The sequence below is a fragment of the Mixophyes fleayi genome, chromosome 1 (assembly GCF_038048845.1).
Source record: "Mixophyes fleayi isolate aMixFle1 chromosome 1, aMixFle1.hap1, whole genome shotgun sequence".
Taxonomy (NCBI): domain Eukaryota; kingdom Metazoa; phylum Chordata; class Amphibia; order Anura; family Limnodynastidae; genus Mixophyes; species Mixophyes fleayi.
Window position 1 is genome coordinate 255,098,966 of NC_134402.1, and position 13,983 is coordinate 255,112,948.

General features: G+C 39.7%; 1 protein-coding gene across 1 annotated transcript in view; it reads right to left on the reverse strand.

The window, feature by feature from the left end:
* Nucleotides 1-13,983, reverse strand: part of FREM1 (FRAS1 related extracellular matrix 1) — a 189,892-nt gene continuing 175,909 nt past the window's right edge. Inside the window, exons 34-37 of the mRNA XM_075209793.1 lie at nucleotides 13,845-13,973; nucleotides 11,025-11,131; nucleotides 9,976-10,061; nucleotides 1-1,151 (exon numbers count right to left, since the gene is read on the reverse strand). Of these exons, the coding sequence (XP_075065894.1) occupies nucleotides 958-1,151; nucleotides 9,976-10,061; nucleotides 11,025-11,131; nucleotides 13,845-13,973 (516 nt within the window). The 3' untranslated portion in view covers nucleotides 1-957. The remainder of the gene's footprint in view (nucleotides 1,152-9,975; nucleotides 10,062-11,024; nucleotides 11,132-13,844; nucleotides 13,974-13,983) is intronic.

Here is a 13,983-nt window from a genome sequence, read left to right on the forward strand (position 1 = left end):
TTACCAAAAACACACTTTAATATCTTCAATACAAATAAGCCTGAACTTGTTAACTCAAGGGGAAAAACCCTGTTGAGATGTAGACAGCTTTAGTTGGGAGGTGTAAAAATGTACTGCTGATTATTTAACAAGGTCTGCTGACCTAAAATACTGATGCTAAAATAGACATTTAAAAAAAAAAGACTTTTAAACAGATTTAACGGCTAGTACAGACAGGTACTTAAAAACAACAGAAGGCAAATAGATTGTTAAAGTGTAGACAAAACCTTATACTTTATCCCTGATTTTAACAGGGCACTGATAATGCACACATTAATGCATCTCAAAGCTTTCCATAGTGTATAGCATTGTATATTGCCTACTTATAAGCATCACCATAGAACTCCATTGTATTTTACGGAGCATTAACACTTTTAAACACTGTAGGCAATGTTGAAATTGACGTAAAATAAAACGGAGATAACGTGTGTCAGAAAATGTGTGCAAAGGCAAGTAGTAGTGGCAAAGCACATTTAATGGCATTGAGAATGTGTGTTAAACACTTTTCAATAATGTCCATGTATAGGAGGCCTAAATGTGATTTATTTCCACTGTTTAGTCATTTGCATCACTGAGACGTGTGCCATTAAAACCTTTTAGCTGATTGCCCCCCCTATGAGTAACAATTAGCACGTAGTAGACAAAAGTGGATCGGAGTCTATGCACATAAATAAGTGCTAATTCAAATTCAATTAATAGTACTCAATATAACATGCACTGTAGCATTCACATGTTTTGAAGTAGCATATTATAATATATAAAATATAGATTGCTTTCATAGAGTTTTACAAGATAATAGCTGATACTCTAGTGAATACCTCCGTGGCACAGACCAATAAAAGAAAAACAATTGAACTCATTCAAAATGACAATAAATATTCCTACAAAATGTACATCACTTAATAAAAATCAGATATACTACATAGTTTGTGAACATATATAGTGATAAGTCTTCTGGCAGTTTTTGGCCTGCCATTTCCCTCTTTTTTGCACGGAGACACAATTCCTCCCCTTTCTGGACCGGCGCAATGGACCTCTCTTCCAGTTGGTGAATATGACCTTCTCTCCTTTACTCCATTCCCATTTGCCATTATTTACTCGGTCACTGAGGCCTTTAAAACAAAAATGCAGTTTAACATGTGCCGTACCCTCACAGTTTGCTGTATAATAATAATGTGTATGAAGGATGGATTTGGCTTCACTAACATTTTTAAATATGTTATATTTTCAAAAGTAAGTATATTATTTTCATTCTCTTCTATATGAAAATTGTTTTGCAGTCATGGTGACAGGATAGGACTCACAAATGCTTGCATAGATTGGTGGGTTTGCAAGTGCCCAGCAGAATAAAGTTCAGATTAGGAATGTTACATAATGCTGCCATGCCAGGTTGTCAAATTTGCAACATGTCCATTTCCCACAATTTTTCTTTTAGTGTAATTTTTCATTAATACATTTTTTTTACCTTGGTACATTATGTACATTTTGAATGCTGTTTGTGTATCAGTTACTGTTTTCCTTTTTTTGACATTGGAATCTGTAGTTATATTAGAAAGTGTTACAAGCCGCGGCGGTACGCTGCATCCTGGCGTGAGGTAGCAGCCGAGCACGTGCATTAGTTTCAATGCACTGTTATATTTGTGAAGAGTGTAGGGACATCCTCCAACTCCAACGGGAGCTCTTGCATTATTCTATTTGTCATTCATACTTGTTCCTGGTTTGTGATATGACCTATGCTAGTTCCCAGCTAGTAATTAATCAGCAGCCTTCTGAGGCTGATTATCAGCCCTGTCCTCCTCCTTTCTGATTTGCCCATCATAGTATTTAAGGCAGTGAGGACTGGGCCTCACTGCCGGTTTTAATTCCTGCTCTGTTCCCCTTCTCTGGCTTTGGATTGATCTTGCTGTGTATGACCTTGGACTGTGTACTGGACTCTGCTGAATTGCCTGTGACCTTGATCTCTGCCTGTTACCTGGATTCATTGTTTGCTGCCTGCCCTGACCTTTTGCCTGGACTACACCACCGCTGCCCGCTGTACCCCTTGACCTCGGCCCATTTGGACTTTGCTATTCTTCCACCTGGTCCTCGCCTGTGCTGCGGTAGGGTTATAAACTTGTACTACTTTGAGCTTAAGACCTGGGGGCATCCGAGTACCTGTGAGCACGTTCAGCTCTACGGGAAAGGCGGCTGCTATAGGCGTAGACCTCTGCGACCTGTTCTACAAGTTTATGACACTTGCCGTCAGCCTTAAAAGAAAGTAGCAGACACAGCCACATTTTGGGGTAAATGCAGCGTCGGACTGGCCCAGCGGGCTACCGCTTAAATCACCGGTAGGCCCGGCTACCTTATGGCCACACCCCCTTTTCCCCGTGGGCGGAGCTTACCTGGAGGTCCTCACTGGCGTTCCCGCTGCTTGCGATTGCCCCCTCCCTAGTCAGCAATATGCAAGTGGACAGTCGCCGTGTGAGGTAGACAGAGGAAGAGAACACCCAAGAGAGCAGCAGTGATATAAAACAGAGGCGGAAGTCAAGAGAGAAAGCCAGTGCCCGGCACAGAACGCTTCTCTTCTTTTAGGTGGGTCTCATAGCGCCAGGGCCGTAACGAGGGTGGTGCGGCCGCCGAGGCGGGCGCAACGGCCGCCCACTCTATGCTGTACACAACTATGTGTTTACCCAGCTGTTCACAATCAGGATTGCCCCCGTATCGCTGTATATGTGGCCGCATGCTGCCTGTTTCTGTATAGAAGCAGCATGCGACCACTCGTCACACAGGAGCTCCCTGACCTCTCAGCTCCTCCTCTACATTGTGCACGGCTCCTGCCACTGCTTTTCTGCTATCTGTTTCCACTTCTCCCTCACCGTGTGTCTGCCTGTCTGTCTTTATTTATCTATCACCATGTCTCTTCTCGGTCTTTCCTCTCCCCCCTTCTTTTCTGGGTGTATGTGTACTTTTCTTAGTTCTTACATGGACTCGTATCTTGCAGCTTCTTCTCCAGACAAGATTGGCAGTGAGAGGTAACCCATCCATTATCATGTTAATGACCAATAACGCTATAATGCAAGCAGAGAATGCCAGTGTCTGACTTATGAAGCGTGGAAGAGAGGTCACTATTAAATACCTTTACTTTGTTCTAGGCAGATATATAGCTCTGCAATTCTGGAGATTCATGACACTGAGACCTGACCTCTGCAGTCAGTATGGGAAGACCATGTGAAATGGAGCAGTCTGTCCCACTTACAAACTAGGATATGGCCAGTCTCTTCATCAAAACATCCTGTACAGCAGCAGCCACTAAAACTTATCTACTGTGTCATGTCTGCACAGTGTTGCTCTTTCTCCAAACACATGAGGGGTTCTAAGAAATGACTTAGGTAACCTATATAAGTATTTTCTGTTCATACACTTGAATAAAATAAGAATTCTACAATTCATCATCACCATTTATTTATACAGGGCCACTAATTCCTCAGCGCTTTACAGAGAACTCACATCTGTCCCAGCCCCATTGGAGCTTACAGTCTAAATTCCCTAACATAACCACACGCAGACAGACAGAGAGAGAGACTATGGTAAATTTGATAGCAGCCAATTAACCTACCAGTATGTTCTGGGATTGTGGGAGGAAACCCACGAGAACCTAAAAACTCCACATGAAAAGGCCCATTACCAGTAAAAATTGAAGTTTTTGCCCGAGATAGTTTTTTCTTTTCACTTTAAACATCAAAGGTTTATTGACAGCGATAACCCTGATTTTGTAAAGCGCTAGTCTGCCCATTAGCATTTTCCCTCCTCCAATGTACCCACCCGTGGGACTAGCATAGAGTGCTAAATACGGGACTGTCCCATTATAATCAAAATACACTTTTATTACAGGATGTGATACACTTGTGGAACGGTCATAGAGATGAGCCACTGGTTGTGCAGGCTTGCTATAGTAATAGCTAATATTAGTTATTTTTAGAATCTTTTTTTCTTGTTTTGTGTTTATTAATTATACACATTGGGCTGTAATTAAGGCAGTGTGACCTCCCAGGGCGCAATATAGAGCGTTTGTCACGGCAGAGAAAGGCAACCTACACCTAACAAGATCGGGTTGGGTGGGGGGGGCGCCATTGCTCTTTCTCACCCAGGGCACTAAAATCTCTAGTTACGGCTCTGCATACCGCTACAACTATCAGGTGTATTTGCTTAGTGCCCAGTTACCAAGTAGACTATATGCTGTCTAATGTACTTCATAATGTATTTTGGTTTGTCATAGGACTGGCTCGATGAGGAGGAGAATGGGTATTGCTTACTGTATTAAATAAGTTGAGAATGCAGAATGTTAGAAAACACATCTGCTTTTTGTTTTATGCCCTCGGGTGTTGTTTAGAATGATATAGCTCCGACTGCCTGGGGATGTTTTGCATTAGCGGGCATCTTCTCTCCCTTGTACCTGGGAGCTAGTGATTGATTATTCCCTAGAGGATTCTGGGTACGGGGCAGAGGTCTGCACCCTGCCTGTCCGGACACGATAATCCCATTTCATTGCAGTGAAACTACTCCTCCTATTTCTTTTTCGCTTTTCCTTTTTATTTTGTAAAAATGCAGCTAACGGGTTTCAGTTGACCCATCATTAGAAACCAGTAGTAATTTATTTGAGATCCTAAATTCTGTTAGAGGTATGTTATGCAACGTGCTTGGGCATTTATTATTCCAAAACAGAAAATCTCAGTTACACTGTTAGAAATTAATGCAAATTCTTCAGTTGTCAGCTAAGAAACATTTTGTCATGTATGTTTAGCACATTTCGCAAATATATATATTTACAGGGAATATGATTTTGCATATTGCTATAGGACTAAGCAGGTCTCTAATTTTAGGACTTCATTAACTTTTTCCCCATTGAATTAATAAAATAAATCCATACATTATTAGGCTAACATCCACTGATTTGCTTTTGTGACAGTCTGAGTCTTAGTCAATGACTTCCTGTCAGACAGGCAACATTATTTTTATTTAATTGTGTTAATGCTGAGCTGGAACTTAGGCTTTATAAAGGAAGTTGCACACACAATGCTACAGCATAGTGATAAATAGCAGAAGGGAAATATGCAGGTCAAGACTGTTTATTCTTTATACACACACTCTATGCTTTATATACTACACTAAGGTGCTAGCTGTTCTTCACGGACCGACCACTCCCCCTCTAGTGTCAGGTCCCGCCTCTATGATGGCTGACCACACCCCTTCTGGTGTGCCCCTAGTGTTGCAGTTCCCCGGTGGGCCCCTCATGCCCCAGTCTGACACTGGGTAAATGTATCAAGCTGCGGGTTTTAAAAAGTGAAGATGTTGCCTATATCAACCAATCAGATTCTAGTTATCATTTATTTAGTACATTCTACAAAATGACAGCTAGAATGTGATTGGTTCCAATTGGCAACATTCTGCAGCTTGATAAATTTACCCCCTTGTCTTAAGTGGCAGGGCACAGTATTTTCACATGCAGTGTAAGGTTTGCAAACTGTGTCCCCAAACGTAGAAAGTATATGGGCCCTAATGTCAAATCATTGGCTGTGTCTACCAGGAGGAATGCTACCAATGAATTTGTTTCAAGACCTCTGCTCCTCAGTACCTGTGCACTTGCAGCGGCGGATTTAAAATTAGATGCAAATTTTGCCTGGATGCAGAATTTTCAGCCTAACAAACCATCTTGGTCTGCAAAGGGTGCACATGCAAACACTTTTTGTATACAAATCAAATACTGCATGCTCATGCATGCTGTACACATATTGGCCAGATTTAGATTTACTCTGCATTTTGGATTTGGGCTAGGCACCACCCTCACAATTCAAAATTAGGATGTGTATTTCCCCTCAACAGCACAAAATGTTTTCTCCTGGTGCATGTTTTCCACTGAGTAGCTAGATTTTCTTCTGACACTAAAGATTTGAAATAATGCAGTTTGACGTACAGGTTTGAATTTGATAGTTTGCATGTGTTTGCAAACCACTCAATCAAACTGCATGAAAAATCATCACCCAAACTTTAGTAAATCCCCCGCCAATTTTTACATACAAGTGGCTAATATAAGGCAATGGGACTTGTAGTTCCACAATAGTACTTCATTTATTTTTTACTTACACATATTACCCTGGCACCTCTGCCCAACAGATGCCATGATAGTGTTCAACACGTGGCTGGGGAAGAACCTAGGCAGGTTAGAATATGATTCATGTAGTGTTATTTTTAGTGTCCAGGAAGATTGAGCCGGCCAAGGTTGGGGCCATGTTCATTGCGAGCCCTATTTCCCACCGCTGCTGAGGTTCTTTTCATAATAGGGGGACCCCATGTTGTCTCCCTGTTACAGCATACTCAGCCCAATGGGAGAGCTGGCTAATTTTAGCCCGTGGAGCAAGACTCAACTCAGTAGCCTATTATGAACATTTTAAAGGAAAAGAATATAAGTGACCCAGCCCAAGGTAGTCCACTATGGAACCAGCCCGGATGGCAGATGCCCCCCCCCCCGTGCCCCCCAGCCCAGCCTGCCCCTGCTGCCCAGCCTTGCATGGGCTGGTGCTGTTTGCCACTTTACAAGGGATCCCCATGATCGTTTTTCCACTTTAGCAATAACAAGCCAGGCCACTGTAATAGTAATAGTACAGGTGCTGTTTATTGCTTTGGGGGAGGGGCATATCTTTTTTTAAATCTTTTTAATCAATAGCGATATGCACTAATGCGTCACGAGCATCGACGTGTATATTTAAACAATGACTTAAGGAGCCACAATGAATAACCCTTCCAAAGAGGCATATATGGAGATGAGGTCATGTCTAACTAGGCATCTCCAGGGGGCGCACATTTAAGTAGCACACCGCTACTTTACGCTAATTGAGCATTTGTAATACATCTCTACAATGGCTATTAATTTATAACAAGAGTAGAATAGGTAGTGAGAAATGCATTCAGTATTCTTTAAATACCGGAACTGTCCCTGGAATTTATTGACAGATGGTAACCATGCTCAGTTTGGCAACAATTGAATGAATGCTTCTTTCTGTACACAGGAGAATCCAGCAAGAATTGAGGTTGTGAGAAGAGTGGACAGGGCGGACATAAATCACTATTATCCACAAACTCATGCTTTTAAGCAGCAGCCAACCAGGTTGCTACTTACTAACTGAATCAAATGGTAAATGTTTCTGGATTGTCTTCACTAATGTAAATAAGTTGTGTGTCTTCCATTGTAATGCAAATAAGTTGTGTATTCTCCGTTCTAATTCAAATACATTGTGGGTCCTCCATTCTTTCACCTTGTATTCAGCCTCTGAATGTACAAAGTGCCTCTGCCCCCCTGAGATATCAGAGTGCACTATTCTGTTCACTGATTGACAGCCAGGCAGCTGCTGTTGAAAATCAAGGTTCTATATTACCCACAATGTTCCTTACAGTTAATAACACAGGATAAACAAATTCTACTTGAACCTTAATTAGCCAAGGTAAATTGTATGACATCAAAATATTGTTATTAACCAGAATAAGCGCATGCTATTGTCAGGTTTAATGATTGGATTTTGACAGCAGATGCCTGACTGGCAGTTAGGTATTTCATTATGTAGGTGCTTACCTCCCAATTCTCCACATGGAATTAGGATGTATTGCAGAAGGTCTCACCTTACTCCCCTCACCTACAAGCTCCCATGCATTGCCGTGCGCACCGGTTGAACACACTCACAGCACCCATTCACTGCTACAGATGCTTCAGTCCAAAAAAATGTTGCCCGACTCCCAGGAAGTTGGATACCATGGTGAGCAAGGAGTGCGCACAGCTGCGTGGTAATGCAAGGGTGTTTTACGGGAGGAAAGTGTCCTGGCCATGCCCTCTTGTCTTGAATCTTTGCAGGCCAATGTTGGGAGGTATTACAAACAAGTGGTTTGTTAATAGTTTAGCATATGCAATTGCAGTCACTATTTACAATGATTAAAAAAGATATGCAACAAACGGCGCCGGATTCCAGCTCATGACTTATCATATACAGATAATTATAGAAAAAAATGTCCAAAATGTTCAAAGTTAATTTCTTCCTGTATACAGTCAATATATGTAGATGTCTCTTTAAATAGTTCTATTTGTTGCTGATATGATTGATATATGACAGTATTTTCAAGAAGTCACAACCATCAGTAGAGATAATCCTCAAATAAAGAGAAAATGTATCAGTGTGTATATCCACAATCAATTCCGTGTCTCACACACCCAGTGTGAATCACATCACCATATCTTAATCACCAGAAAAAGTGGAGTCTTAACCCCATAATCAGCATCATGCAGACTGAGAGATAAGGGGATATATAGATAGTTGAAGTATAATTGGAAAACACACTTACACAATGAAGGGACACTATGTTGGTGTTATATCACAGATAGTATCAACACTCCTCTCAGAAGTCTCTCCTCATAATCCAGGACTCCGGAAAACAAACAGCGTGTAGCATGCCAATATTCCCTGTCTGCCCTCTGTAGAGATGTCAGTCAGCTCTGCGACGGCGGGTACCTGCTCCCACGGCAACCAACGCGTTTCGACCCTGTGCCTATCGGGTCTTTGTCAAGGTACCTTGACAAATCACTTTTTCTGGTGATTAAGATATGGTGATGTGATTCACACTGGGTGTGTGAGACACGGAATTGATTGTGGATATACACACTGATACGTTTTCTTTTTATTTGAGGATTATCTCTACTGATGGTTGTGACTTCTTGAAAATACTGTCATATATCAATCATATGAGCAACAAATAGAACAATTTAAAGAGACATCTACATATATTGACTGCATACAGGAAGAAATGAACTTTGAACATTTTGGACATTTTTTTCTATAATTATCTGTATATGATAAGTTATGAGCTGGAATCCGGCGCCGTTTGTTGCATATCTTTTTTAATTGTAAAATACGTTATAGGGTGGACCCTGTTTTATGCAAATAACGGCAGCGGTTTCCTCTGTGCGCGGATAGTTTGTTTCATATCTGTAAATTACTATTTACAATGATGTCCTGTTCCAAAGTACTTGCTGGAAAAAATTGTGCGGGATTATTGTTAAAGTCCTTCCCTATGATCACTCTATGACAGCTGAAAAGCTGTAGGTCAGTGTTGGCTAACCTGTGACACTCCAGGTGTTGTGAAACTACAAGTCCCAGCATACCCTTCCAGCAATAAGCTGCTATATATTGGCAAAGCATACTGGGACTTGCAGTTTCACAAACACCTGGAATGTCACAGGTTAGCCAACACTACTGTAGGTTTACATGGCTGCATTTACCATATATGTAAACAAGCCACACATATTAGGCTGCACTGTTTATAGGGCAGCACAGAAATTGTTATACACTGATTTTTTTTTTTTTTTTTCATTTTCCATTTTCTTTGCTACTTGATCTTTGCAAACCATCTGTTCACAGTAAACAAAAAAGGAGAAGGGGCATATGTATGTGGGATACTCATACTAATTTAGGGCACACAGATGGAGTGATTATTTTAGACTAATGGCACTATCAAGCCAATTATGCTGCCAACATCTAACTATACTTACAGAATGAAGTGGGCAGAGTTAGTGCAACACAATCTGGCGTGTCTACCCCACTTTAGGAAGCGTCATATCACTCCATTAATCTAAGAGAATATCACTCGATTTATACTTCCATAGAGTAATGCCAGCTATAATTATGGTCTTGATGTTAGGAGTACCAGCAAAATTGGGTTATATACCATCTATTTAGGCTCCTAAAGCTGCAGTGAAAGACTCCAGTCTTCATCTGTACTGTTCCTTAGTGGTGCTTTTATATGATGGCTATTTTATGTTTTAACTTTTTTTGACATTTATCAGTTTAATAATTGTTAGATATAGAAAATGTGGTGTTTTATTTTAATATATTAATGGTGATCATGAATACTTACCTATCCAAAACGACTTTCTGCCACTGAAGCTCCACAGCCAGTCCATCTGCTCTTTACTGAAAACATTTACAAGTGTAGCATGGTATCTATATTAAATAAAAAAGACATGTAAACAACAAAGTACATGCAAACAACAAAGCAAAGTTATACATATTTCAGAAGTTAATAGGTGACATTTAATTATATTAAATTAATTTCTTAATAATGTGATATGTTACATTTGTATTTTTAAATGTTTTTATACCATTGGTAAAATTTCTCTTCTAAATGCTCCTGGATGGTACACAGAATCACATCACTGGCACGTCTGAGGACAGGTAAAAGTCAGGTGCCCTGTGGCTACCTACTAAAATAGCAAAACCTTCTAAAAATAGTACTGCCAACCCCTGAAACTCATATAAATATTGTTTCTCTTAGACATATTATTGCATGTGTGTGCAATGTGGTGCTCATTCCTGCGCCTACTCTGCCTTCAATTATAAATGCCCATATTTGGGCATAACTTGAACCCTTGATGTTCACCGCCACCTTGAAACGCTAATCCATGCTCTTTACATACAATCTTGCAAAAATAGTGTTATGATGTTATGACGACACAAAGCGCATTTCCCGGCGGGCTTGCATTGTTCCAGTCTTGCAAATGATCTTAGTATCTTTTTAAGATTTTTTTTACTTCCCTTTTAAACTGCTTCCCATTTGCTAAAATATGTTTATTAGCATAACACATTTTATTGCATATGTAATTTAGATTCCATTGCGACAGATGCATTCATATTGCTTTTAATGTCTCAAACTTTAGCCTGGGAAATCCAAAACATTGGGCAAAAGTATCTCATTGGGCAATGTGTGGAGTATGGACCTATATGTATGGACAATAATATAGTTATAAATACATTATCTTTTTTCCTATAGTACGACATAAGACAGATACAATACATTTAAGTATTGGAAAGAATTTTTGTAATGGGAAAAGAATGTCAATCTTTGAGCTGTGCTCTGTACAGAATGATTACATTACAAGTAAACAGAAAATAAAGTAATGCTCTTACTGTTCTCGACATATTCGGGCTGCGGTGATCCATGTGGCCTTCGGCTCAGTGATGTGTTTGTAGCAGCTGCTCTCATGTGGAGTCCAGCCAAATGGACATTTTCTTGCCTGAAACATATACAGTTTATAATTGATAGAAAATGCCTCAGCTGAATAACAGAGCTTATGTAGAACCACAATGTTAAATCTGCTTTAAGATGGCCAGTACTGTGTTTAGCTGTAGCTGCTGCTCCAGAAAAAGACTGGTAATTACTACAAATCCTGCGCCACACATTTTAACAGTATAGAAATAGAAAAAAATGTAAACACAAGGATTTTCAACTTTGTGACAGAGGCTTCAATTCCCAAAGACTCCTGGATCTTTCTCCTTTCTTATCCCCCTTCAAATATCTCTAGATACTCAACAAAATTAGTAGCGCACATCCTGGCTGCGGCCAGATCATCTATCATCATCATCATTATTATCATCATCATCATCATCACCATTTATTTATATAGCGCCATTAACTCAGAGAACTCATTCACATCAGTCCCTGCCCCATTGGAGCTTACAGTCTAAATTTCCTAACACACACACACACACACACACACACACACACACACACACACACACACAGACTGAGAGAGACTAGGGTCAATTTGATAGCAGCCAATTAACCTACTAGTATGTTTTTGGAGTGGGGAGGAAACCGGAGCACCTGGAGGAAACCCACACCTACTGCATCTCACGGGAAACAAATAGGCATTTTCTCCATTCTGCGGTTAAAAAACATATTTGGTTTGTCGCATTTACTGATTTACTAAAGGGTGGTTTGGTGAAACCACCGATTTTTTGGCGTTTTTTTCCGCCAGATTTACTAAAGTCCAAACTGCCATTAAAACGGCCAGAATTTACATTTTTCAAAACCCCCACTTTGCAAATCACCATCCCAATTTAAACCATGATGAACATACAAACCAGGGCCATAACGAAGGCTGTGCAATAGGGGCGACTGCCCAGGGCGCAACACTGAAGGGGGGCGCAGTTTATAAATATTTTAGGTTCATTTGGTTAAAATTGAGAGCTAGGGGGGCGGCATTTTTGTTTTTCGCCACAGGCGCTAAAATTTCAAGTTACGGCTCTGATACAAACCACAGGATTTACTAAACTAGGGTTTGCAAAACCACCGCAAAACCGCAATCGAAACAGCCAAAATAAAAGAAGTGGTTGTGAGTGGCGAGATTGCTTAAACTGCATGCTGATTGAGCTATTTTGACATTTAGAACATAAGAGAAAGCACCATTGACATTTTAATTAATTGGGTAATTATTATTTTTTGATTAAGGGGCAAAATTAATTTAATATTAACTTATGGGGGAATTTTTTTTAAGGGGACACTATTATAGCATTATATTTTGGGGGAAATGTGAATATATAACAATATAAACTGATTGTTAATGCTGGATATAATTATTTATGTTGCACAATTTGGCATTACATAGTGCTCGAATAATATAGTAATTAAATAATTTTGTCCCCTTAATATAATGGGAAAAAAATCCCCCCATAAGTTAATATTAAATTCATTTTGCCCCTTAATCAATATATAATGATTGCCCAAATAATTTAAATGTCAATGGTGCTTCCTCTTATGTTCTGAATGGCAAAATAGCTGAAATAGCATGTTTGAGCTATCAAGCCATTCAGAAGCAGGTATTAAAACTGTCCTGTCCTGAATCGGCGGTTTTGATGCTGATTTTAACCAAACCTCTGGTGGTTTGGACAAAAATGCAGGCAGTTTGGCTTTTTCAATCCACCACACATCACCATCCATTTTAAATCGTAGTCTCAAACCGTCCTATAGTAAATGTGGTGGTGTGTGGCATTTCAAAACCGCCACCAAACTCGAGTCTTCGTAAATCTAGCCCCAAATCTTTTTTTTTACAAAAGTATGGGATCCATGGCTCTTTAGGATAAATTTCTTCCCCATACTATGCTTCCTTCAGCTGTCCTATCCCCCCCCCCTTCTTTTTTCTATGCAATGTGGCCAAATCCATTGATTTGGAGGCCAGGTCTTTCATTATCAGTACTCCTTTTTCCATTGGCACTCCCTAACTATCATTGACCCTTTTTCTTCTCTTTCTTTCTTTTCCCAATACTCTCTCAGCCCCCGCCCCCTGTTGACCATGTTTATATCTTTCCCCAAAAAAATGGACTGTGTACTGTTTGTTCTTTTTCTTACTTAATGAACCATTGTAAATGTTATTTGTGTCTATAGATTAAAGAAAAATAAAATGTAAACACACAAAGTAATAATATCACTTAACATTTTATGTCATCAGTATGCCCGATTCTTGCATCCATAACATTTGATATGGTAAGTACAGAACAGAAACACTGCTTAAGGGGCCTATTCACATAAAGAAAAAATATTTCATCAATACTTAAATACTTTTTTTTTTTTTAGCTTTTCAAATTTTCTGTCACCAATACCACTAGTATGCTAAGGAGAGGAAACAAATTAATCTATTGGGTATATCAGTAACTCAATAAGACATTTGGTCCCTGAAGCTAGGATAAGGGGAGAGGATAGTTTTTGACACACATGACCTTATGTAACGTGTAATCTACACAAATGTAGCATTATGTTGGGAAAAAAAGCTCCACTTTAAAACTTCATTAAATGGCATAGTGAACTACAATATAGTAGAATTAAACCTGTATAAAGTTGATATATTTCTTATATCACTTTGTTTAATGCCTCTTTTGTTTAATGTTCCTTCCAAAAAGTCAACTCATAAATGTCAATACCAGTGATACTATGTAATAAGACAGTTGTACCTTGGCTGTAGTTAGCCATGTATGCCATGTTATACCATCACACTGGAAAAGCTTTTGGGTTGTATCATCAAAATGCAAGAGTCCTTTCAATTCCGGAGTACATTTCTTAGGAAAGGGCATAGTTTGCGCCTAGAAATAC